This window comes from Rhinopithecus roxellana, chromosome 8, assembly GCF_007565055.1.
Source record: "Rhinopithecus roxellana isolate Shanxi Qingling chromosome 8, ASM756505v1, whole genome shotgun sequence".
Classification (NCBI taxonomy): domain Eukaryota; kingdom Metazoa; phylum Chordata; class Mammalia; order Primates; family Cercopithecidae; genus Rhinopithecus; species Rhinopithecus roxellana.
In genome coordinates this window covers 91,839,795-91,866,439 of record NC_044556.1, presented here as the reverse complement: position 1 = coordinate 91,866,439, position 26,645 = coordinate 91,839,795, and the positions used below count along the sequence as shown (strand labels likewise).

Here is a 26,645-nt window from a genome sequence, read left to right as displayed (position 1 = left end):
TAGAGATAGAGATAGAGACAGAGACAGAAAGACTTACAAAGAAAGAGACACAGAGACAGAAAGATAGAGATGGAGAAACAGAGAGAGATAAAGATACAGAGGAGAGACAGAGAAAGAAATACAGACAGAAAAGTAGAGATAGAGAGATAGACAAAGAGATAGAGATGGAAAAACAGACAGAAAGAGACAGAGAAAGAGAAATTGAGACAGAGATAGAGACAGAAAGAGAGAGAGACATAGACATCGAGACCAGAGATAAAGAAACAGAGACAGAGAGACAGATGGAGAAACAGAGACAGAAAGATAGAGAGACAGAGAGACACATAGATAGAGACAGACAAACAGAGACAGAAGGACAGAAACAGAAAAAAGACATACAGAGACAGGGTGACAGAGACAGAGATCAAAGGACAGAGATAGAGACATACAGATATGGACAGACAAAGACAGAAATAGACACAGTGCATCAGATACAGAGAGACATAGAGATGCCATGACGGAGCTGAGGCTGATGCCAGGGAAGGGGCTGCAGGGTCCCCACCCCTCCCAGTGCCCTCTATGAGCCCCCAGTGATCCCCTCAGAACATGGTTGGATGTCCACCCCACTGTCCCACCACCCCGCCGCAGCTGGGCCTGCCATGGTGGGAGGGTCAGGGTGGCTCCTCCCCCAGGAAGGCCTCCGGGCTAACCTTGCACCAGGATCTTGCCCAGGGTACTGCAGTTGCCAGCGGCGCTGGCCGCGAAGCACATGTACTGACCAGAGTCTACACCGGTCAGGCTGTCCAGGATGAGGGCACATGAGCCATCAGGGTCTTCAATGAGGATGTGGTGGGGGTCCACCTGCACTGGTTTCCCATCTGGAAAGTACAAGCAGGGGCCATCACTCAGGTGGAGACCCAGGGGCTCACTCCATTAGCGGGGAGAAGCTGGGCCTGGCCTGGGGGCTGCAGTCATGGTCGGGGAGGGGACGGAGGGGCCACACTTGCAGCACAAGGGCCAGGCACGGGCTCCCTGCCGGGTCCAGCTTCCAGGTTGACCTGTAACCCTGGAGGGAGAGGCTGACACGAGCTCCCATTCTCTCTGTGTCTGCCTCTCTGTCTCCATCTTTCTTTGTCTGTCTCGGACTCAGCTTCTTTCTTTGTCTCTATCTCTGTGCCTGTTTCTATTTTCTGTCTCTGTCTCTCTTTCTGTCTCCCTGTTGTCTCTGCCTTTGTGTCTGTCTCTGACTCCACGTCTCTGTCTTTATCTGTTTTTCTGTCTGTGCCTTTTGCGCCTTTCTATCTCTCTGTGTCTCTGTGTCTCTGTCTCTCACTCTGTCTCTTTCTCTGTCCACCTTGGACACTAGCTAGAGGCAGGGGGCAGGCCAGGGGATGTGAGCCCCACAGAGGACATCCTCTATGGGCAGCTGAGTCCTTGGTCACCCCAGCTCTCAGCAGTCCTGCAATGTTCCAAGGACCTCTAATGCACTGACTGCACCCCAGCTCACAGCACCTTGATCCCCTCTTCACCCCTGCCTGCCCAGTCTAGGGCCTGCAGCCCCTTCTCTAAATCACTGCCCACAGCCCTCCATGCCTTCTCTCCCTGCAGCTGCTCCTGTGGAGAACACGGCAGCCCAAAGTCTCACCCCCAGCTCCACTCTCCTCTCCCAGGCCACATCCTCATGCCTCCAAATGCACAGCCTTCTAATACGAATATCTGAAGACTGAAGAATGTGAAGTAAATCACCTTGGTATGAACACACAACTGACTACACCTCTCTGGCCAAGGCATGCTTCCTCCTCAGGTGAGGGACCGGAAGGCACAGCCTCTCACTGTGGAGAACTCCTTCCCACATAACGTCTAAATATATAAAACAGCATCGATTCACATTCCAATAGTGTCGGGTGTGCCCCACAGATTGCTTAAATCACAAAGGTCACAACCAGCACTGACTTATGATTTGTATAGCACTATAAGAGATATATATTATATATACACACACATATATACATTATACACACACACATACACACGCACACACATACACATATATATTTGTAGAGATGGAGTCTTGCTCTGTTGCCCAGGCTGGAGTGCAGTGGGGCGATCACAGCTCACTGCAGCCTCGACCTTCTGGGCGCAAGTGATTCTCCCGCCTCAGGTGCGCCACCATGCCTGGCTAATTTTTTTTAACTTTTTGTAGCGACAGGGCCTCACTCTGTTGCCCATGCTGGTCTCAAACTTCTGGGCTCAAGCGATCCTCCCCCCATTGGCTTCCTGAGTAGCTGGGACTATAGGTGTGAGCGACCCCACCCAGCTCAGAAATAATCTTAAATAATTTTTTTCAAAAACCTTCTAGTTACCACCTCAGATCTCTGCACCCCTTTATGGCAACTCCAGAAAGGAGCTGTGCTCACACCCTCCAGGACATCTCTTCCCATCCCCACTAAGCCCATCCCCTGGGCTCCATTTCTCTCCCCCAAAGCTACTGTCAGGTCCGCCATGCTACCAGCAGCTCTGTCCTCATCTTGCTGTGAGAAAACAATTCTCCCTGGAATTCAGATTCCACATTTCAGCCCTCTGAGCAAAGGCACTCACAGCCAGGTTTAGAATAGAAGAAGAAGAGAATAGAGTAGAAAGTAAGGAGAGTGAAGCAGAAGATGCCCGTCTGCCTGGCTGTGTTCCAGGGCAACAGAGACAAAACCCTTCCATTCCTTTCCTGGGAGACATCTCTGCATCCCAGGGTAGGAAGTCATCCACTATCTCTGGAGTGAAGCATGGGCAGATGTACCAGCAGCCCCATAAAAAGAGCTCCAAGCTCCTAAGATTCAGGATTTCTCTCTCGTGGGGCAACCCCTGCATGCAACTAACACCTGGTTCCATCGCCTCCTCACAGAAACGGGTGGGGGCAATGATGAGAGACACTGAGGCACTGCTGGTAAAAAGTCTTTGTCTCTGACCCATGAGTCTTGTGTCTTTTGTCTACATCTGGCTGGCAGGCTGGCTTGCAAGATTGCAAGTGGGGTAAAATTTTGGGCCCTTCACAGTTTTTGATTTATAATTCTGGGGACAGGGAAGTGACACTGTCAGAGGCATGGCCTTCTGGAAGGAAAAGAAGAAGTGGCCCTATGGATCTCTTTCTCTACTTTGTTGTCCTGCTAAGGAGAGAAACTAGGCAGGTAGTTGCAGTCTGAGAACTGAGGAGTGGGTTCAAACACAGACACCTGGGCGGTGCCTTGGTTGGCGCTCTTTCTCCAATCCCTGCCAGGGACTTTGCTGGTTCAGCCTCAGTTCAGCCACTTCACAATAAATGCCAGAGCCAGCGCTGGATCTGAAGAAGATTCCGACCCTGTTCAGACCACAGCCACGGACACTCATGCCTGAACTGAGTGCTCGGGTAGGGCCACCAGCAGCCATGATGGGCGAGGCAGGAGAGGGCTCAGCCCATCTAGCTCCGGCTGGTTCAGAGGGGAAAGGATGGGCACCAAGCCCGCACTCAGGAAGAATGGCCACAGCTTAGGCGTCTTGTGGAGCAGCCTCCTGCATCCAGCATGCTGGCCTTCCATTCTTCTGGGGGTGACAGTGTTTGCGGTAGAGACAGGGTCCTACCTGCATGGTTGGCTGAGCCACGGAGGTGTGTCTTGTTCCGTCATTGTCCTCTAACCCCTTCCATCCCCTCTATACCACAGATCCTTTCCTGGCTCAAGCAACTTCCCTGAGACGAAAGACTCCCCCAAGGGAAGGCAGAGGGGACACAGCAGGGAGTGCATGGACTCCTCCTGCCACAGCGTGCCAAGCAGCCAAAATCACAGGCATGTGACACCATGCCAGGCTCAGAGATAATTTTAAATAGGCTGGCAGGTTAAAGACACCTCTTCCTGGGGCAATGAAGAATGAAGTGAATCAAGGCTGCTGATGGGGACACCCTGGCCAGACTGCCAAGGCTCCTGTGTAGAGCCCCCAGGACACCACATCACTGAGCCCCACCCCAGGCAGGGTACAAACACAGAATCCACATCACATGTCAGACTGAGGACATCCTGGAGAGACATTCTCAAGCCTACAGGAGAGGAGAACACATTGTACGTGGTGAACCCACTCTCCATCCTGGCAGACTGCTCCTATGAACACAGTGTTGGGGCTCAGAAAACAAGACCCCAAAATGAGGGCCTCCCAAGCAGCCTCAGAAGCAAAATTCTCTCTCTGACTTTCTCCTCCCTCCTGTCTCTAGCTCCTCATTCTCCTCCCAGGCTGCCATAGAAACTAGAATCCCTCTTCCCCAAGGCGGGTCATAGAAACCAGAACACCTTTTTCTCTAAAGTCAGCCACAAAGCCTAAAAATAGGACTCCAATTTTCTCTCCATGTTTCTGTGTAAAACTTGGCCATGAAGAAATGATCGGACCTACCTTGTTTGGCTGTAGATCCAAGACCCCCATACCAGCCAGGGTCCTGCTTCTCACTCAGAAGGAAAGGACACTGCTCAGAAGGCCAGGAAGAATCCAGACACACAGGCCTAGCAGGATGTCCCCACTCAGTCTGTTCTCACTAGATCCAACCCTATTTGCCCAATCCTATTTCGGCACAGTTGTCCATACTTTATGGAACCTAAGCATTAAAATAGACAGCTTCTTCTGGGTCTTTGGTCTTCATTCTGAAGGATCCAGTGTCTACACATTCAATAAATGTGTGTGCCTTTCCTCCTATCTGTTTGTCTTTTGCAAGCTGATTGTTCAGCGAACCTGCGGAGGGCCGAGGGGAATGCTCTCCATGGCCCCTAGGCCAGCTGTCCCTCTCCAGGCTCTCTGTGGAGGCCTACCTGCTGTGAGGCTGCTTTGGGTCTCCAGCCACACCATGAAGGCATGTGCCACGCACACCTCCTGCAGTTTGATGTCCTATGATATCTACCACAAGAGCCACTCAGCAAGGGGACGGCAGTCTGACTGCGCCCACCTCCTCTTGGCCTATGGACCTTTGGAAGGCAGTCCAGTCACCAAGGGCAGCTGTCCCCAGAGACGAGCTCTCTCGTGCAAGCTGCCTACTGGTGGTTAGGAAGCAAGGGAAAGGGGAGGGCCTCCATCCACAGGGAAACCCAGGCTCTGCCATGACCAACCCTCGGTGGCAGCCTGGTCCAAAGGGACCGGGGCTCAGGGCATTCAACTGGCTTCTGGCAGGCTTTGATAAAAAAGATTTTGTTCCTCTTGAACCTAACCTCCCGGAGGAGAGGTCTGGACAGGTGGCAGGAGGGAAGCTCCTAAGACCCCAGGGAGCAGGCGTTAACGACCCATCCGAGCCTTCCTCCGGAAGTATCCCAGGGCAGCCCTCCAAGCCACTGTGTTCATCAGCTCTCACCAGTGGACACTGGGATGGCCCCTCCCAACACACCCAGGCAAAACTCCCTGGAGTCCTTCCTCTCAAGCCCCGTCCTCAGTCATAGGCAGACCCGTGGGCCCAGCTGCTGTGGACAGTGAGAACAGGAAGGGCTGAGTGCCTGGATGGTGTCTGCAACACCAGGACAGCACTAGGTTATAAGGACTGAACTGGGGGCTTGGAGGCCGGTTGAGGTTAACCTGACAGCCCAGGTGACCCCCTGGGGGGTCATCTGGGAGGTACCATCAATCAGTACTGATGTGTGCCTTCCTAGGAGTCCCCAAATTGTAAACAATAACTGTGTTCTCAAGACTTCCTGTGTGGGAGCCACACACATGGTGGCTGCTGTCTTGGGGTGGTCCAGGGCAGTCCCACAGGTTGGCATCTCCCCTGCTGAGAGGCTTGATTAAATGCAGCCTGAGTTAGACTGGAAGGATGGCATACCAGCCAGCGTCAGTCAGATTAGCCAGGATGGCTGAGGGCTGGGCACAAGTGTGGGAAAATCCCCGAGGGGCTGGAGCCTGTGGAAATAGGGTGGAGCTGGGTCTCTTGGGGCACAATGCCCCACGGTTGGCCAGCTCCTGCAGCCCAGATGCTCCAGACAGCAGTGCTCACACAAGGAGACATTCCAGGACAGTGGAACAGAGATGCCTCCCTCCCTGGAGACACCCAAGGTGATGAGATGCAGCCCCTGAAATCCATGGTGCAGCACATGCATGTGCAGGTTTCTCCCACACTACCCCTGAGAGCTGTGGCAAGAGCCTGTTCTGGCTGCTGCCTCATGTTGAGTGATGAATCATTTCTGTCTTGGATGTCTTGTGTCTTCTGTGTGTGTGCAAATAACTATACATGTATATATGTGTATATGTAGCATTTGTGCATGTTTACATGCAGATATGTGTGTACCTATGTGTATGGTGGATCTATGTGTATATATGTGTACTGTGTATGTATGCATGCAGACGAGTGTGTAGTATTTATGAATATAAATGTGTGGTGTCTATGTGTGTAGCATATCTGTGCATGTGTATTGTGTATGGTATGTGGCTGTGTATATATGTGTATGTGTGCAGTATTATCTACGTGTGCACATATGTGTGGTCTCTAATATGTATATTTATATATGTGTACAGTGTGTACATACATGTACGTGTAGCTGTGTATAGTGTGTGTGCATATGTAAAGTATGTACTTGTGTGTGTAATGTGCATGTATCTGTGTATGTGTATAGTGCATGTTTGCATGTATCTGTGTATATATGTAGTTGTATAGGTACATGTAGTGTGCACTTGTGCATCATGCATGTGCATGTGGTGTGTGTGCATGTATGTGTACCTGTATGTGTATCTATGTACATATTCATGTGTATGGTATGTATTTGTGTATATGTATTGTATACCATGCATGTATGTGTAGTATCTGTATGTGTGGTGTACATCTATGTATATTACACATATAGTGTTAATGTATATGTGTGTGTAATGCATATATATGTGGTGTGTATGTACATATGAATGAGTGTGTAGCATGTATCTCTGTGTCTCTATGTACGTGTGTGTACAAGTGTGTGTAATGTGTATGTGTGTAAACTGTGACAGGCTGACTTGCACGTGTGTGAAGGGTAGAATGGGAGGTTCCACAGTTCTGGGGACCCTGGCAGCCCTGGATGCCCCTGCCCACTCCCCGTTGGCCTCTCCCTGGCTGGCTTCCTGGGCCCCCACTTCCCTGGCCGCTTCTTCCCCTGGGTTCGCGTCCCCTCATTTCTGCAGACTCTGGAAGTGGGGGCTCTCAAGCCTGGGTGCTTGGGCCTCACCCCCTCCACATGCACTCTGCGTCTGCATCGACTGGCAGGTCAGATGCTCTGTGAGCTGACAACGTCCCATTCGTCGCCTCCGGCCACATCCCTCTTCTGAGCCTTACTTGTACTTCTCCAACCACCCCTCGGCCCCTCTGCCAGCATCACTGCAGGCACCTCGACTCTGCAGTCCTCCCAGGCCTGGTGCTTCTTCCTCCCACCCAGCCCTGTGTGCACACCACTGTGCCTCTCCCCAGCCTTCTACCTTTGCAAACAGAACCACCCTGGTGGATGTCCAGCCCCAACTGTGTGCACATCTGGATGCCAAGCTCTTTCCACATAGCCAGCCACTCTATCAGCAAATCGGGCCAGCTCAGCCTTCAACACGCCCCTGGAATCCACAGCCATCCCTGAGCCCGGGTCCCCAGCTCCAGCACGGTGACTCCCAGGCTGGTGTCCCAGGTCCCCTCTTGGCCCTCCCCAGCAGGTTCCTGGCATTACAGCCAAGGTGACAGATGACAGAGCCAAACTGTGTCCCTCTGCTGCTCAAACCCGACATGGCTCCAGCACAGGGGAGGATCGATGCTCCCCAGGGAGAGGTCCCCAGTTCCTGGGAGGTGATCTCAGGCCTTTAGGATATCCTGCCTGGTAAAAGCATCTGTTCTCCTTGGGATCCCTGGGCCACATGGGATCATCTATGCTGGCCGTGAGATTTCTGAGATTCCTGGGGGTCCCTGGGCCACACAGCATCAGCTTGGCTTCCAGAAGGGCTGGAGCCCAAGGCCCACCACAGAGCAGTGAGCCACGATTCCATGGCTGAGCCTGCAAAACCCTGGACACAATGGCCAGGGAAGCACCTGGTTGGCACCACCCTGTGCATGTCGTCACATGCTGTCACTGGGAGAAATGATGCCCCCGGTAGGGGACAACTGGAAGTTCATGCCTAGTGCCACCTGGACCTTTCCCTAGGTGGCTCTCCCAGCAGCTACTTTAACCTAGGCCCATTGGCCGCAATCAGCCCTGACTATGGGACTAGCAGCTTTGCAGAGCCGAGTCCCCCCACTGAACTCCCTCCTCTCCACGTCTCGGCATCTCCGTGTCCCCAACCATGCTGGCTTTGATTTGGAAGGCAGGTGGCAAGTGAACATATGAGGCCTGTCCCTCATGCCCCAGACTCCCGGCCAAATCCCATACTGGGTCCCCAGCCCTCACAGCCTGTTTCTCTTGGGAGGCTCTTTTCTGTTGCAGGGCCAGCATCTTGGACAGGAAGGCCACAGACCCCGGCCCCGGGGTTTACCTTTGTACCAGCTGATGACAGGCTTGGGTGTGCCCGTCACGCGGCAGGCCAGCTTGACTGTCTCACCCAGCTCGGCTGTGCAGTCGGCCAGCTCCTCTTCAAAGTCTGGGGGCCCTGAGGACACACGTGGCCCTGAGTGCTCTGTGGGGGGACACTGGGCTGCGGCACCCCCAGGTGCATCTGGCAGGTCACCTGCCCTGCACCACGAGCCCCACATCCAATGGTGTGGCCACTATGGGGACTGTCCCCTGTCACCCCTCATCCAAGGTCCCCATCCAGAGTCAGGTGAGTGAGGCAGGCGTGTGTTAAACAGAGAGCAGTGGGGGCTCCGGGGAAGATTCTGTTCTGGTTGAGGAAGCGGACCCTGGGCTGCCAGACCCTTCACAGCCCCTGACATGATCTGGGTGGGTGCCTTGAGCTTGGGGCCCCCATGGTATCCCCGACCTTGGGTCAGGGCCAATCAACACCTAGCCCAGGGGCTCCCCATGAGGCTGTAGTCGTCACATGCCACAGGCTGGTTGAGCCGTCTGTCCTAGGAACGAGCCCACCCCCACACCCACCCAGGTAGGGACTTGTGCGGCTGCAGGAACAGGCTTGGGTGCCCCATCCCGGCTCAGCCACCTGGGCCCCCAGGGAGGTGGACACTCACGCCACACAGGCAGGGCCAGACGCTGCTGGATGCCACAGATCTCCTTCACCCACGAGTTCTTGATAATGGCTGTCCGTGCCTGCAGCAGGTACTTGCGCACCGAGTCCTCTCGCTCCTGCCACACCTCAAAGGCACGGTCATCCCCCTCCACCTGGTCATTCAGGTCGATGCTGCTCAGCTGTGGGTAGGGGAGGGTGTCAGCACAGGGATGGGGACACGGGCTGACCATCCTCAACAGATGTGCGACTCGATGAGGAAACATTCAGGCCACCCTGGACCAGCGGCTGCAGGCGTGGCCACCGGCATCCACCCCGGAGCTGAGGGACAGGGAGCCCCGCCCAGCAGCCCGGAGCCCACATACCTTCATCATGTTCCGGAACACGTAGCTGAAGGTATCGGTGCGGGAGTCTCGCCGGGGCTTGCAGATTACCAGGTGGTTGCGGAAGAGGAACACGTGACGGTTGTGGCCCTTCCAGGGCATTCGGGCCCCTGGCGCACCCTCCCACACGATGAAGTGGCCCTGGGGGAGGGTGTGGACTGCGGTCAGCCTGTGTTGGGCCAGACTGCCCAGAGGTGCGGACCCCACAGCCACCCAAGTACCCAGTGTCCTGCCCAACTCATGCACACACCCCTACTTCCTGGCAGCCCCAGATGCAAGCCCCCAACACCCCAATATCCACCCACCTCACACGCATCTCCCGGCCCCGGCCCCTGCCCCTCCCCAACCTGGCGGATGGGCTCGCCCAGGGCCTCCAGGGTGCCCGGGTACTTCTCCATGAGGGACACGTGCAGCTGGTTCTCGGCGCGCTGCGGCAGGGCAGACACCACGGCATAGGCCTGCTCCAGCAGCGCGCAGTTCTGTCTGTTCCGCGCCTTGTTGCGGATCAGCTCCTGGGGCCGGGACGAAGGTCAGGGTTCAGACTGCTCCACCGGCTGGACCCCAAAAGACCCAGCCTGGGCAGAGAAGGTGGGGCAGGGGAGGTGGTGCCCACCTTCAGCAAGGCCTGGTATCGCTGCACCCGCTCCACCGGCTGCTCCAGGTAGTGTTGTAGAGGTGGCGGTGGGGGCTGAGAGGGGTCCCCTGTTGACAGGGCCTCCTCTGCATATTTCTGTGGGAACCACGAGGGTGGGTTTTAGGGCAGGAATGCAAGGCCCCCTGATGGCTGTGTCCCTGAGAGCTGGAGGGTGGGTTCCCAGAGTGCACACACAAACTGCACCCCAGGTGACAGCCGCCATCACCTACTGACAGGTGACAAGCACAGGACTTGGGCTGCTGAAATGGCCTGCCCAGGAGCACAGGGCTGCAGAAGGAGCTCCACCCGCATTTCTGAACTGAGGCCCAAGGGGACCGCAGGGAGGCTGTGGGCAGTGGCAAGGTCAGGGATGAACGTAGGTTCTGATGTGGGCAGGCCAGGATGAACCTTGGAGGATGCCTGGGCTCAGTGAGCCTTCAGAGGGAGCCAAGGGCAGGCACTGAGGTTCAGGAGTCCATGAGCTCAGGCATAGGCACCTTGTAGAACTCCTGGATGGCCGTGCTGACGACCACCGACTCAGCCTGCACGCGCCCCACCAGGAACTCCAGGTATTGCTCAAAGGCTGCCTGGTTCTTGATGAAGCACATGGCCACGTCGTCGTCCGTGTCACATTGCTGCAGCTCCTGCAGGAAGCTGCTGTGAAGGGGGATGGCATCAGGACTCAGCCAGAGCTCCATAGCCTGGCCCTGAGCCCTCACCTCTGGGAGGAAGCTGGCCCTGCACAAGGGCTGGGGCCTGTGGCTCCTGGGGGTTTGTGAGAGTATGCATGCAGACATGTGTGGACATGCAAAGAAGTGCTTGTGTGCCGTGTATGAAAGCTCATATGAATATTACATGTGTACATGTATGTGGACATGCACATTTGTGGAGGCATGTAAATGTGTATGAGCACATGTGGCTGCATACACAGGCAGGTGGTGGGGGAAGGAGATGCTGTGTGTTATATGCATGTGTGCATGTATTCAAGTATTCAGATGAAAGGGTGGGCATGTACATGCTGGGTGTGCACATGTGTGCAGAAATGCACATGCATAGGTGTGCAAAAATAGTGTGGAGACATACATATGTGTGTCCATGTGTATAACATGTATACATATACACAGGCATATATGTGTATGCACATGTCTATAGGTATGCACTGTGGGCACACAGGTGATGTACACATGTATATGGGTGTATGTGTGTACTGTGTGCATGTGTGTGCATTTACCGATGTGCACATGTGCCATGCGCATGGGTATATGCTGTTAAAGGCTACACCTGTACACATGTGTTCATTTGTGCACAAGTGTGAGGGTGTGCATGCACGTGGGCTTGTGCACATGCCAGTTAGCTGTTGGTGCACCGCAGGGCTTCCCACGAGTAAGCCAGGTACACATGTCTGGGTTTCTGAGGGGAGGTGCGCTGAGGGATAAATCAAGTCAGTACAGGTTCTCTCCCTCCTTGGCTCCAACCCACCTGCAGGAGGCCTGGCCCTACAGTGCGTCTATGCATGGACGTGTGTGTGTGTGTGTGTGTGTGTGTGTGTGTGTGTGTGTGGCCCCACCCACCCACCTGCTGTGAAAGAGGCCGATGTCCCGCACATTGCGGAAGATGACTGCCTTCTGGCCGGCCACAGCTGCGGGCACGTGGGGGCAGTGCTCCAGGTACTGTAGGTGGTGGCTCTGTAGGAACTGCAGCTCCTCCACGAAGGCCTGCTCAGAACTCAGTAGCTCCTGGATCACAGAGCTGGGCAGGAGGGGGCCGCCATAAGGGACCACGGAGTTCCTGCTTCCCATGCAGGGACTGCGGGCCACGAGGCTCCCAATCCCTCAGATGCTAAATGGGAGCGCCTCCTGCTGCGCAGCCTGTCGCCTGCTCATAGGAAGTGGGAGAGCAGGTGGAGAGAGGCTCCCTCTTGGACAACACCAGGAAGCCGGTCCCAACACCAGGAAGCAACCCAGATGGGTCCTGCCAGTGCAAGACTGGGAGGGCAGCTGTGGGAACCCAGGCAGCTCTGGGCCTGCTCTGCTGTCCTTGGCCCCTACCTGTCCCTGACAGGCTCACACAGGAGCACTGTTTCAGAGGCCCCTGCAGAGGAATCAGCATGGCCATGACCCCAAGACCTCCAGGGTTAGGGCCTGGACCCAGAGCCAGGGCAAGCGGCCAGCTCCTTTGGGAGACTGTCCAGTCGGTGGGATGCCAGTGCCACCACCTCCGGCCCAGCAGCCACTCACCTCAGCCTTGACTTGTATTCATCTTCAGACACGGCCTCCCCAGGGAACTCAGGGGCCTCAGCAGGCCCCCACTCAGGTGACAGCTGGTGAGGGACAGGAGTATTTGGTCGGGGTGCTGAACTCTGGCCCTGCCCTGTGCGGATTGGGCTCTCGCCCCTCAAATTGGGACGCCCCTCCTAGGGGCCTCCAGGACCCCGAGGACCCCTCCTGCCTGGCCATTCAGGTACCTTGAGCCTCCTGTCCAGGTAGGCTGGTGACACCCAGCCCTGCCGTGAGGGGCTGGACTTGGTGGGCTTGGTGCGGACGAGCCAGCGCAGTGGGTGGGCTGCATCCAGAACCTCCACGTACTGGCCTTCCCGCAGTGCGATGGCATCCTGCTCAGCCCCCAGGGGCAGGTAATCGGCGGTGACCACGTAGATGTCAAAGATCTGAGAGGGGGGTGAGGGTGCTAAAGTGGTGAGACCCGGGAGGTGCCAGCTGGGCCTGCCGAGATCCCAAGCCACAGGGCAGGGATCCCCAGTCAGCATGCACACGCCTGGTTCCTGTCCCACGCAGAACAGCAGGAATGTGAGAGACCTCCCCTGCCCCATCCCCAACCCTAGAGGTCACCACAGCCCTGGCGTCTCCAGGCCTGGACTGCCTACACTCAGTTACTTGTTTACCTTCTCCCCGTTTCCACACCCACCCCAAGCCCTAACAGGGTGCCTGGTATACTGGAGGTCTGAGACACATTCTCCTTTGAAGGAATGAAGGAGTGAATGAACCAAACAAATGGCTCTCCAGGAAGGCAAATCTCCGCAGGACACCGTGTGGAGAAGATCCTGTTCTCACCAGTTCCTGCAACTTGCTGGGGTCCCACCTCCCTAAAGTCCCATGGGAGTCCTGCCTCCTGAGCCCCTCTCCACCCTTCACCTTCTCTTCAGGAAGGTCAGGGCCTCTCCCTGCCCTGCTCCCAGAGGATTCCAGCTGCCCACCTCGCCTCGGGCGTCGCCATCCTCTGACTCTGAGGAAGACTCCTGGATGCTGGAGGATGGCCGTGATCGGCCATGGCGGGGGGATGCAGATGGTGTCTTGGAGTCATCATCGCTGTCACCTCCAGGCACCTGCAGCTTGGCTGGGGGTGTAAGGATCATGACACCCTGGCCTGCCTCTGGCTCTCCAGGGCTCAGGGGAAGGGCAAACACCCCGGACACATCCCAGTGACCCTGGGACATGGGCCACTGCCCCTCACCCTGCGTGATCTTGGCCGATACCATCTCGGTGATCTGGGAGGTCAGTTTCTGCAGGAACTCCTCTGTGCCCACCTCAGCAAGGGACAGGTGTCTGAGGGCCTCCTTGGCAGCCAGAGGCTCTCCTGGGGATACAAACACTCTGCTCAGGTTGCTGCATGCCCCTCAGATGTGTACCAAGCACCCCATGCTGTAGGCCCATCTTGGGCCCTGGGAGCCAATGGTGAACAAACAGCCAAGCCTCCCCCGCATGGTGCTGATGTCTAGCAGGGAGATGATGAGACTCAGTGGCTGGCAGGGCGGGAGGCCGGTGGCAACTGGCCAGGATGAGGAGTCACTCTGGCTCATTAGTGTCAAGCCGAGGCATGACCAGGGGGCTGAGAATGTCCAGAGACAGAGGGCACAGTGGGGACTGAGAGTGGACAGTGGATGAGGGGCATTGGGGACAGAGTCAGCAGAGGCCAGACTTGGGCATCAGGCTGCAGAAGGGGCCATGGGTCCAAAGCGGGGCTGTGTTGCCTCTGTTCTCAGTGCCCAGCACTAGGAGTTCTACCCAGACCCTGGTATCTACACAGCCCGCTGGATGTGAGCTCTGTGCCCAGGGCTGGCCCAGGGACCCCGCAGGCTCCCAGATCCATGGGGATCAGACATGGTTCTGACACTAATCAAGCCTGAAGTCCAGGCATGGGTTGGTCCTGGCTGTGTTAGCAGGTGTCTCAGTGCTGTGCTGCTCAGGAGGGGCCTCTGAGGCCTGGAGCCACCCCCGGCCAGCCTCCTCCTTGATCCCAGCATCAGGGGATCAGCCACCCTGGCCCCTCACAGGCATGCACCCACCCTGACTGTACCTTTCCTCTGTCCACCAAGGTCAGCAAAACTCGCAGTTTCCAACCCCTGTGCTGAGACGGCTTGTGTGGTCCTAAACGGGCAAAGGGGGTGTCCTGAGAGGCCTGGGCTGGACCCCACCACCCTCTGTCCTTATGCAGAAGCTCCTGACAAAAAGAGGGTCTGGGGACAACAGACCAAGATACTAGAGAAAGGGGCTCCATACCAGAGAGGCCCAACAGAAGCCCTCGCTTTACAATGGGGAAACTGAGGTGCAGAGAAGGAAGAGAGCTGGCCCAAACCACACGGCCTGCATGGGGCAGAGCCAGGACATGCTCTGGGACAGGTGTTCTCCCCAGGGTCAGCGCCGTCCCATCCCCCACTCCTAGAGCATCCTCCCTGGCCCTGACCGGAACAGCCTCCAGGGGCAACCCTCACTTACCCCTGCAGGAAAGTGGAAATCAGTGCTTCCTTCACTTTCTCCTGCTCCTCCACCTTAGACACTGTCAGGAGGACCAGGCAACCCATCAGGACGGTGCTCCCAACCCCAGCATGTCTGATTCCAGATCTGGACTGGGTCCCTCCGAAGCCCTGAGCAAGGGCTGTGCCCAAGCTCACCTCCCCATCCCATTCTTGGCCTGTGGTCACCCCAACAGTGATGGGAGGAGAACAGGGGTTCTCCTGTCCTCAGAGGGGCTGAGCAAGGCCCAGGATGCAGGGGGCTTCAGGAAAAGTCCCTGGAGCCAGCAGTGCAGAACCTCCGGGGCCTGGGCCCAGAGGGGACTCTGAGGCTCAAAACCACCAGCACCACCAGGGCCTGACTCGTCTTGGGGTCTCCCTGGTGCTGTCAAAGAATGAGAAGAGGAAGGAGGGGGTCGCACAGGGTCCCAGCGCAGATGGTGGTGATGGGCAGTGTGCCCCAAGGAGACTCCAAAGCTACCCAGTGCCCACCTCCCATGTCCCAGCCCTCCACCTCCCCGCCCCCCACTCACGGCCCGAGACGCGCAGGCTGGCAGAGCAGAGGGCTTGGCCGGCAGCGTTGCTGGCGATGCACGTGTAGGTGCCCTGGTGCTGCCGGCCCACGTCCAGCAGGACCAGGCTGTGCTGCTGTGCAGAGCTGGCCATGGTGTAGCCTGGCGTGTCAGGGCCAATCCACAGGACACCCCTCTCAGCCTCCTCCCTGAGCCAGTGCACGGTGGGCGCTGGGCGTCCTAGGGGCGGGTAGGAGGTGGTGAGTGCACCCCGCCAGGAGCGGGGCCTCTGGAGGTGGAGCCCTGCCTGTGGCCCTCCCTCAGGATGATCTGAGTTGGGAGGGGGCACCTCTGTCCCATCCCCCAGGGGTGATCTTTCCACAGCAGGGGACAGGAAATGCCTTACCTTCTACCTTCACGGAGAAGGTGATGCTGGAGCCTTTCTTCACTTTCTTGGGGGTGAACCTCTCCAGCATTCGGGGTGGCACCAGCTGCTCATGCACATCTAGGGGGCACAGGGTGGCTGGCAGAGACCTTGGCACAGCCCCCACTGCCTGCCTCCTGGCCCCCGATGATGTCTGCAGGCCCCCAGGTGGCTCTCCACAGCCAGCACCTGGACAGCACCACGCTGTCCTCTCGGCCGGGCTGTCTCTTAGGTGCGCCCTCCCTGAGCCAGCCTATGGCCACCCACACCTCCACTGCGGCCAGCCCTAGGGTCAGGCCCTCGGCACCCATGGCCACCTGGCCTCTCCCTGACTGTCTGGGGATGCCTCACCTGATGCAGGCTTCTCTTCTGGCTCATCGGGGCCTGAAAGAGGCACTAGAGTCAGACACCCAGCACACACAGGCCCCCGCCGTGGCTCCTACCCAGCGCTGTGCGGGAGCCCAGCAGTTCTACCCCCTGCAGTGAGGGAACCCAAGGGCAGCGCTGCTCCCTAAGCAAACGTCCTAACCCCTGCCTGAAACCTGGGCCATGGAGCCCTGCAACTTACACACTCTGGTGACAGAGGCAACAGGCCGCATGGACCAGACCCAATGCCCTACCACCCACCCTCACCCTGCCACGGACTCTGTGGCCCCACACTGGAACCAGCACACAACCAAATAATGCTGCCCAGAGCAGCAGAGGACTCACACCTGGGGATGTTGGGGAAAGCTGCAGCAGTGGCGGGACGGGTTTGAGTGAAACTTGGAATGAACTCTCAGTGCTCAGAACTTTTTGAACAATAAGAAAGTAGGGTCCTCTAGTCCCAAGCTACACCGGCTCTGGCTGTGCCTGGATTTACCTAGAGCCTCAGTGTTTACCCACTTTCTTGGGTCAACTTCAACCTCCAGCCTGCCCATCAGTCAGGACAGAGGGCTGCACACCCGCTCCTTGAAGGGCCAACTTCTGGCCACCTGTGCCACTTTGTACCAGTGACTCCCACTGAGGGCCTGATATGGCAAGGTGTGCAGGGGATGTCAGTCCTGCCCAGGATGCTGCCCAGGGCCCAAGTCTCTGCCTGGCCCCTCGGAGCACCCACCTCGGACCAGCAGCCGAGCAGATGAGTAGGCGGCACCCATGGCATTGCTGATGTAGGCCGCATACTGGCCAGAGTCCTCCCGGGTGACTGAGATGATCTCCAGGGTGTGCAGGGTCTTTTTGTCAGTCATGCGGATGTGGGCAGATGCGGTCAGGGGCTGGCCATCTTTGAACCAGTATAATCTGGGAGCAGGGTAGCCTGGGCCACAGGAGGGGGAGTGGTCAGCCTGGGCTACCACCCACGGGCACTGTGTCCTCCAGATGGGAGACAGATGAAGGCCTGGAGAGAGGGTCCCTCAAAGACCCCCACACCACCAGTGATGGAGTGTCGGCCTCCAGTACCCAGGCAGCAGGGAGAGTGACTGCCTGACCCTGTTGCTGGGGTCTCCTTTCAATTGTAGCTGATGGGGCACGGCTCCTTGGCCTCCATCCTGCCATGACCGTGTCCCCACTCCCTCTCCCTCTCACCTTTCACCTTGAGCTGGAACTTGGCCAGGTGTGTGCCAGGGGCCACCTGGAGGTCTCTCAGTTCCTCCACCACCTGGGGCAGCTGGCCCTCATCAGTGGTGGACTCTGTTCCCTCCTGCTCCCGGCTGACAGGAGAACAGAAAAGGGATCAGCCATAAAGTAGGGCAGTGAGGGGAGCAGGGCGGGAGGGGTGCTGAGGGGCTTGGGCATGGATGACGTTGGAAGCCCCTGTTTGCTGACAGAGACTGCCAGGGCTTGGAGGAAGGCTCCAGGATTGGACGCTGTCAGACCAAGCCCTGCCCTCACCCAGCAGCATCACTCCTCAAGAGGCCCTGCAACGTCAGTCCGTGGGGCACAGCTCACCTCTGGCAGCTCCTACCTGGACAAGTAGCCTTGGGCACTGAAGTAGGATGAGGTCTCCGTGGCATCCGCTGCAGTGTCATAGTCTGTGCTTGTCACTGGGGAAGGAAGAAGGGAACTGGAGCAAGGCCTGCCATCCCGTCTGCCCCAGCACGAGCTCCTGCACCAGGATGGCCTCGGCCCTCAGAGGTCCTGACTACAGAGCCTTGCCTGGAAGCCACTTAGACTTGGGAGCTAGGAAGTCATAGGGGGAATAGTGACATTGTAGTCTCTCCACCCCTAGCTATTACCAGCCCCATACTTCAAGGCCTATAACTAACTACAAGCCTCTTTGATACGACAAACTAATAACGAATGATCCAGAGGCCTCAGAAGAAACAGTGATAGTGGTAGAACCTTCCAGTTCCATCCTACTAGGGAATAATGGGATGAAAAGATACAGGCCTCAAACAGCTAGGACTTGTGTTTCTAGTCAAGATGGAGTGACTGAGGTTGGACTTACCCTCTTTTATGGACTAAATGTTGAGATGCCCCCCAAAGACCATATGCTGAAATATTAACCCCCTATGGATGAAGAGATGGGCCCTTGGGAGGTGATTAGGTGATGAGGGTGGAACTTCCATGAATGGGATTACTGCCCTTATGGAAGGGACCCCAGAGACCTCCCTCATCCTCTTTCTATCATGTCCTTGAATGATGTATTTTTTTCTTCTGTAATATATATATATGTATATTTTTGAGACGGAGTCTTGCTCTGTCACCCAGGCTGGAATGCAGAGGCACGATCTCAGCTCACTGCAAGCTCCACCTCCTGGGTTCACGCCATTACCTCAGCCTCCTGAGTAGCTGGGACTACAGGCGCCTGCCACCACGCCAGCTAATTTTTTGTATATTTAGTAGAGACGGGGTTTCACCGTGTTAGTCAGGATGCTCTCGATCTCTTGACCTCATGATCCGCCCGCCTCGGCCTCCCAAAGTGCTGGGATTACAGGCGTGAGCCACCACGCCCGCCCTCTTCTGTAATAAATTTATAATTTTCTTCTCTACCTGCTATTAATCCTATCCATTGGATTTTTTATCTCTGGAAGTTCTACTTGGGTTTTAAAAATATATTCTGTCTCAACATTACTAATCATCAGGGAAATGCAAATCAAAACCACAATGTGATACCACCTAACTTCTACAAGGATGGAAATTTAAAAATTTAATTTAAAATTTTTAAAATTATTTAAAATAATTTAAAAATTTAAAAAACAGTAGATGTTGGTGTGGTTGCAGTGGTCAGGAAACACTTCTACACTACTGGTGGGAATGTAAACTAGTACAGCCACTATGGAACAGTGTGGAGATTCCTTAAAGGACTAAAGGTAGAACTACCATTTCTTCCAGCAATCCCACTACTGGGTATCTACCCAGAGGAAAATAAGTCATTATTTCAAAAAGACACTTGCATACGCATGTTTATAGCAGCACAATTCACAACTGCAAAATCATGGAACCAACCGAGTGGATAAAGTAACTGTGGTATATATATATAGGATGGAATACTACACAACCATAAAAAGGAATGGATTAACAGCATTTGCAGTGACTTGGATGAGATTGGAGACTATCATTCTAAGTGAGGTAACTCAGCAATGGAAAACCAAACATCATATGTTCTCACTGATATGTGGGAGCCAAGCTATGAGGATGCAAAGGCATAAGAATGATACAATGGACTTTGGGGACTTGAGGGGAAGTGTGGGAGTGGGGGCGAGGGATGAAAGACTACAAACAAGGTGCAGTGTATACTGCTCAGGTGATGGGTGCATCAAAATCTCGCCAATCACCACTAAAGAACTTACTCATGTAACCAAATACCACCTGTACCCCAATAACTTAATGGAAAAAGTAAAGAACTGAAAAATAAATCTTGAGAGATAAAAAAATAAATAAATAAAATATATTCTATGTCTCTACTTTTCTTTTCTTTTCTTTTTTTTTTTTTTTTTTTTTTTTTTTTGAGACACAGCCTCACTCTGTCACCCAGGCTGGAGTACAGTGGTGTAATCACAGCTCACTGCAGCCTCAACCTCCCAGGCTCAAGCGATCCTCTTGCCTTAGCTTCCCAAGTAGCTGGGACTATAGATGTACAGCACCACGCCTGGCTAATTTTTTTTGTATTTTTTTTTGTAGAGACAGGGTCTCACTGTGTTGCCCAGGCTAGTCATGAACTTCTAGGCTCAAGTGATCCTCCTGCCTAAGCCTTCCAAAATGCTGGGATTACAGTCATGAGCCAAAGTGTACCAGGCCAGGACAGCGATTTCTTAAACATGGGAAACAAAGATGAGCCCTATGATTGCTCCAGTTTCCTGCCTTGAATTTGTAGACTCAGGGAAGGGAAACTGAGGTAGGGCCCAGCAGACTCCTTGAGATGAGAAGATGGAGCTCAGAGTCCTGGGAGACTAAGGCAGCTAGAGTTTACAGACAAAGTACTGGAGAAAAGAAAGCAGTACAGAGAAAGGACCTGCCTCAAGGACTCAGCAGAATACTGATTAGCATTTGCATGTGAGGAAAGACCCACTTGAAAGGATTAGGGGAAACAGTACCAGGAATAGCTCCTGGTTCTACCAGTCAGACTAGAAAAATTCCTAACTCAAAGGGCATTGAGTAGAGTACTCAGGAAAGTTCTTGCCTCAGCAGTGGGAAATAATTAGCCCTAGACTGAGCACTGCTCTGGAGCCACCAAAGAAATCATAAAAGCTAGGCCCCAAAGAATAAAATTGCATCCAAGTATCTTCACTGTATCCCAGAACAAAGCTCAAGAAGATCGGCAGAAATACAAAATATCCTAACAGGGTAAAGTTTACAATGTCAGGCACTCAATCAAAGATCACCAGACATACCAAGAGACAGGAAAAGATGACCCATAAAGTAGAAAATAATCAACTGAACCCAACCCAGAACTGATGCAGATGTTAGAACTGGTAGAGGAGACATGAAAACAGATATTAAAATTGTATTCTCTGCATTCAAAAGGTTAAGTAGAGATGTAGAATATATTTTAAAAAACTCAAGTAGAACTTATAGAGACAAATAATAAAATGAATGAGATTCATAGAATGGATATTACAGAAGAAAAGACAGTGGACGTAAAGGCATGAATAAAAACTATGCAAAATGAAAGATACAGGAATTTTTAAAAGTGAAAAGAGCATTAGTGAACTGTACACACTCCATGTGACTTAATATACAGGTAAATGAAGAAAAGAATATTTGAAGCAATAATAATAATATGTCTTAATGTATATGTAATTGAAGAAAAGAATATTTGAAGCAATAATGGTCACAGAAATTCCAAACTTAATGAAAACTCTAAACCCACAGTTCTAAGAGAGTCAACAAAGTCCAACCTCAACAAACATGAAGAAAAGTACACCAAAGAACATCGTAATCAAATTACTCATAACCAGTTATTTTTTAAAAAATCTTTAAAAATACTTAGAGAATTTTTGTGAAGAAAGAGATAAGCTGATCCTAAAATTCATATGAAAATGCAAGGCACCCAGAATAGGCAAAACAATCTTGAAAAAGAAGGAAGTTGGAGGACTTACCCTCCCAATTTCAAAACCCACTACAGAGCTACTGTAATCAGGATAGTGTAGTGTTAGCATAATGAAAGACATTTAGATGAATGAAACAGAATTTAGAGTCCATAAATAAACCCACACATTTAGAGAAAATCAAATTTTGACAAGAATTCCAAGACAATTCAATGGGGAAATAGTCTTTTCAACAAATGGTGCTGAGACAACTGGGTATCCACATTAAAAGAACAAACTTGGGCCCTTACTTCGTATCATATACAAAAAAAAACAAACAAAAAAACAAAACAAAAAAACCTCAAAATGGACCAAAGACCTAAATACATGAGTTACTACAGGCACAGGTGTTTAACTCTTTATAACCTTGGATTAGGCAATAATTTCTTAGAAATGACAACTAAAGCACAAGCAACCAAAGAACAAGTAGATAAATTGTATTTTATTAAAATTTAAAACCTTTGTTGAGGCCAGGAGTTTGAGGTTACAGTGAGCTATGATTATACCACTGCCCTCCAGTCACAGTGCCATGAACCACTCACCATGCCCCTGAACTTCTCCTGAGAGGCTTCCTGATCAAGCCATCTGACAGCCTTCAAAAGGGACCTCAAGGGAGTGGTTGGGGTAGGCTGGACTCACCCTTCTTGACCCCCTCACCTTACTCCATGAGGTCCACTTCCAAACCTTCCTGGGCTTCTGTTCCAGCCAGGATGCCTCTCACAGAGATGAGATCCCTCAACCCCTTACCCCAAGGGGCTCCAGACTGGGGGCCTGTCTTGGCCTTAGCTCCCAGAGAGCTTTCCATCAGCCACAAGACTCTAAGGCCCCAAATCCTGCCTGGCCTGAGACGAATGCTCTCTGAATCATCCTCAAGACCAACTCAGGAGCCCCTACACCACCCACCCTGGAGACACCAAACCAGACGCAGTACTCACAGTCCACACGGAGCTCAGCCTTGGTGGAGGAGACACCCATGCTGTTCTCAGCCAGGCAGCGGTAGACACCCATGTCTGCTGGCACCACGGCTGTGATGATGAGCTGATGGCCACCCTGTTGGTCTTCATTAATCATGTAGTGGTCATCCTCCTCCAACAACTTCCCATCCTTGAACCAGCGCACACTGGGCATGGGCTGACCTCTCACCACGCAGTCAAAGCTCACAGGATACCCATCCTGTACTTCCTGGTTCTGCAACTCGGTCAGGAACACTGGGGCTGGGATAGATGGGTGATTTAGCCCCAGGGAACAATGATCACGTCTGGCTGCCACATACATGCAAGTTGCCACCAGATGAATGGTTTGACAAATATGATGTACAGAGCAATCATTCATATGGGAGCGTTCATAGACCCTGACAGCTTAACAGAAGGGTATCTTTGCCTGCTAAGGTTCTCTCTCTTTCTTGTTCTCTAAGAATTCTGTTTGCCAGCTTGGTTCGCAGGCTGCTCTGAGGCAAAAGCGATAAAGGGCTGGAAACAGGGAGGAAAAGGGAGGTAAAGCAAAGATAAAGACTGTGTGGCCTGTAAGTCCAGGAGGAGCAGGTGAGGGATTTGAAGCAAGACAGAGGCTCAAAATTGGAGAGAAGTTTCAAGAAATAACACTGTGGGTCATTCATCATACCCTCTTTAACATTCCTAGAGAGATACAAGTAAATAAGTAAATGGCTTTTTAATTACTCCTAGATGCTGGAATGGGAAACGGTAGCAGACTGGACCATGAGGAGTGCAGCATTTTATACAGGTTTCAGAGTCTCATTTTTTTTTTTTTTTTTGAGACGGAATCTGGCTCTGTCGCCCAGGCTGGAGTGCAGTGGCCAGATCTCAGCTCACTGCAAGCTCCGCCTCCCAGGTTCACTCCATTCTCCTGCCTCAGCCTCCCGAGTAGCTGGGACTACAGGCGCCCACCACCTCACCCGGCTAGTTTTTTGTATTTTTTAGTTGAGACGGGGTTTCACCGTGTTAGCCAGGATGGCCTCGATCTCCTGACCTCGTGATCCACCCATCTCGGCCTCCCAAAGTGCTGGGATTACAGGCTTGAGCCACCGCGCCCAGCCTCAGAGTCTCATTTTTAAAAAATTCTAGAGAGTGAATACAAATGACCTTTGAACAACATGCATTTGAACTGCATGGGTCCACTTATGTGTGGATATTTTTCAACCAAAGTGGATTAAAAAATACAGCATCTGTGGGATGCAAAACCCTGTATAGGGAGGGCTGACTTTTCATATATATAGGTTCTGCAGGGCTGATTTGGGGACTTGAGTATGTGTGGATTTGGGTACACATAAGGGTTCTAAAATCCATCCTCTGTGTATACCAAGGTAGAACTGCATTCCCATTCTCATTTCACAGATGTGAAAGATGAGGTACAAAGATGCTAAGCAGCTTCCCCCAAAGCACATAGTTAGTAAGAGACAGGGTTGGAGCTCAAATTCAGCTCTATTTAACTTCAAAGTCAGGGCTTTTCACACCTCAGTGGGCTGCACCTACAAAGAACCCAATAGTGGGCACGGGTAACCCCTTAAGCTTGCAGCAGACTCTGGATCCTTCTCCCCTGCCTCTCCCTGCCTCTGCACCCTGGTTCGTGACCCCAGACCGAGGCTGTGTGCAGACTCACCAGCATCAGAAGTCAGCAGGCTGGGCAATGGCTCTGGAGGCACCACAGGGGCGGGGGCCTCTTTGCTGATGCGCATCTCTACCCTCCGAGGCCCCTCCTCCACCAGGTTGATCTCCACCCCGATGCCCAGTGTGGCAAACATCTCCTGGAAGCGAGTTACTGCCTGGCGGGCCTCAGTGAGTGCCTCAAAACGGATGCAAATGAAATGCTCATCTTCACGGTATGTCTGCCAGTCCACGGGCTCCTCTGGCTCTGCAGGGCCCTCATCTGCACTCAGGAAGAGCTCCTCGTCTGAAACCTCAGCCGGGCTTTTGGTGCGGAAGAGCCGGTGCAGCCGCCGGGCAGCCCGGCGGAAGGCATCGTCCAGCTCACCCCCAGAGGAGCTCTCGGCCTCACTCTCTGTCCCACTGACCACCACGCAGGCACTGTGGGCCACCTGGCCAAACTTGTTGCTCACCTGACAGGTGTAGTGGCCAGCATCAGCATGGTCCAGGCCAGTGATCAGCAGAGAACAGGTGCCATCCCCAAGCTGGTCGATGTGATGGTGCCGCCCGTCGGTCAGCTCCACACCATCCTTCAGCCAGCAGGCTCGCACATCTGCCTTGCTGGCCACGACACACTCCAGCCGCAGGGCATCCCCTACCTGTGCCTCAGTGTCCCCAAATGCGTGGGAGAACATAGGCCCTTCCTGCTGCTTCATCTCCTTCCGGACCTTGTAGCCCTTAAAGGCAGCCTGGATCTTCACAGCTGCCTTGTCCATTGAGGGATCAATGGACACCAGGTCTTTGGTGCTCAGGTCTCCCAGCGGTGGGCGCACAGCAGCCAGCGGCTCCTGCTGCTGCTGTGGCTTCACAGAGGGGGCTGCTGGGGCCCCAACCTGTGGGCACAGAGCCTGTCGTCATGGTGAGATAGGGAATTTGAGGCCAGGAACAGGGCATGACTGGTGTGGAATGCATGGCAGGGGCAGCTCCAGGTCTTGCTCCAGTATGCCCTTTTTCCTCCTACCGATTGGACCAACACTAGCTTCAATTTGACCTAGATGTCTGACAGCACCTTCCATAAAGCAAGCCCACTTCCTGGAAATCACTTTACACAATCACTCAGACCACGATGAACAGGGTTGTGAAGAACACCATGAAGAGACCAGTTCCAACTCTTCAGGCAAAAGTTTTAATGGTCAGATGTGTATATGAATGGATGGATGCAGGGTGGATGGAGAGATACATTGATTAATGGATGGTTGAATGGGAGAACAGGTGTATGGATGGATGGATAGATGGATGGGTGGGTGGGTAGCTGGTGGATGAGTGAATGGTTACACAGATGGTAGTATGGGTAGATGAGTGGGTAAACAGGCTGACAGACAAACAGACAAACAGGTGAACAAGTACAGGAATAGATTATGGACAAATGGTGGATGGATGGGTGAAACAGTAGGTGCATGGATGATAAACAGCAGATGGATGGAGTTGTATGGTTGTATAGGTGGGTAAACAGGCTGACAGACAAATGAATGAACAGGTGAACAGGTGCAGGAGTGGCAGATGGATAGTAGATGGATGGATGAATGGAATGGAATGGAATGGAATGGAAGGATGGTGGGTGGATGGTAGATGGATGGATGAATAACAGGATGGTGAGTAGATACATGAATGGATAGTGGGTAGATGGGTGCATATCAGATAGGAGAATGGGTGAATAGATGAAAAGAAGGAAGGATGGAAGTATACATGGGTGGACAAATGGAAGGATGGTAGATGGATGAATGGATACATGCATAGATGGAAGGATTATGGAAAGATGATGAATGGACAGATGGTAAGATGGTGAACAGATGATAGACGGATGAGTATATAGATGGCAGATGGGTGAATGCATGACTAGATGGAAGGAAGAATGTGTGCATGGATGGATAGATGGTGGATGAATAGATGGAACAAAGGAAAGAAAGATGAACATATGAATAGATGGCAGATGAAGGAATAGATGAAAGGAAAGAAAGATGGACACATAAATAGATGGGTAGATGAAAGAAAGAATGAATGCATGAATGGATGAATGAATGAAAGGAAGAATGGATACATGGATGGATGGATAGAAGGAAGAATAGACAGACGCATGGATTGAAGGATGGATGGTGGACAGACAGAAGAGAATAAATGCATGCATTGATGGATGGATCGTGTATGGAGGGATGAATAGATGGATGGATGGTAGATGGATGATCCATAAACAGATGAAAGTAAGGAAAGACAGATGTATGAATGGATGGATTAGGTAGAAGGATGGAAGGACGGAAAAACGGATGCCTGAATAGATGGATGGGAGTTGGATTGAATAGATGGATGGCAGCTGGATGAATGAAAGGATGGGTGGATGCATGGATGGATAGATGCATAGATGGATGAATGGTGGATGGGTGGATGGAAGGAAGGATGGATGGATCGATGGATGCACAGATGGGTGGATGAGTGGTTTAGATGGATGGATGCATGAATGAATGGATGAATGGTGGATGGATGCATAGATGGGTGGATGAATGGTGTATGGATGAATGTATGCATGAATGAATGGATGAATGGTGGATGTATGCATGTATGGATGGATGGATGAATGGTGGATGGATGGATGCATGGATGGGTGGATGAATGGTGGATGGGTGCATGAATGGATGGATAGATGAATGGTGGATGGATAGAGGAATGGTGGATGGATTGATGCATGGATGGCTGAAT

General features: G+C 53.1%; 1 protein-coding gene across 4 annotated transcripts in view; it reads right to left on the bottom strand.

Annotated features, from left to right (window-relative positions):
* The window catches only part of OBSCN (obscurin, cytoskeletal calmodulin and titin-interacting RhoGEF), a 178,282-nt gene that overhangs the window by 29,187 nt on the left and 122,450 nt on the right, over positions 1-26,645 (bottom strand). For all 4 annotated transcript variants that reach the window (XM_030935730.1, XM_030935731.1, XM_030935732.1 and 1 more), the window contains 22 exons: positions 23,911-24,787; positions 22,230-22,508; positions 17,730-17,808; positions 17,351-17,475; positions 16,884-17,081; positions 16,136-16,168; positions 15,767-15,865; positions 15,382-15,600; positions 14,832-14,892; positions 14,413-14,483; positions 13,570-13,692; positions 13,313-13,452; positions 12,566-12,766; positions 12,339-12,421; positions 11,677-11,850; positions 10,599-10,758; positions 10,081-10,197; positions 9,815-9,979; positions 9,450-9,608; positions 9,089-9,266; positions 8,440-8,553; positions 690-857 (listed from right to left, as the gene is read on the bottom strand). In XM_030935730.1, the coding sequence (XP_030791590.1) occupies positions 690-857; positions 8,440-8,553; positions 9,089-9,266; positions 9,450-9,608; positions 9,815-9,979; positions 10,081-10,197; positions 10,599-10,758; positions 11,677-11,850; positions 12,339-12,421; positions 12,566-12,766; positions 13,313-13,452; positions 13,570-13,692; positions 14,413-14,483; positions 14,832-14,892; positions 15,382-15,600; positions 15,767-15,865; positions 16,136-16,168; positions 16,884-17,081; positions 17,351-17,475; positions 17,730-17,808; positions 22,230-22,508; positions 23,911-24,787 (3,823 nt within the window). The remainder of the gene's footprint in view (positions 1-689; positions 858-8,439; positions 8,554-9,088; positions 9,267-9,449; positions 9,609-9,814; positions 9,980-10,080; positions 10,198-10,598; positions 10,759-11,676; positions 11,851-12,338; positions 12,422-12,565; positions 12,767-13,312; positions 13,453-13,569; positions 13,693-14,412; positions 14,484-14,831; positions 14,893-15,381; positions 15,601-15,766; positions 15,866-16,135; positions 16,169-16,883; positions 17,082-17,350; positions 17,476-17,729; positions 17,809-22,229; positions 22,509-23,910; positions 24,788-26,645) is intronic.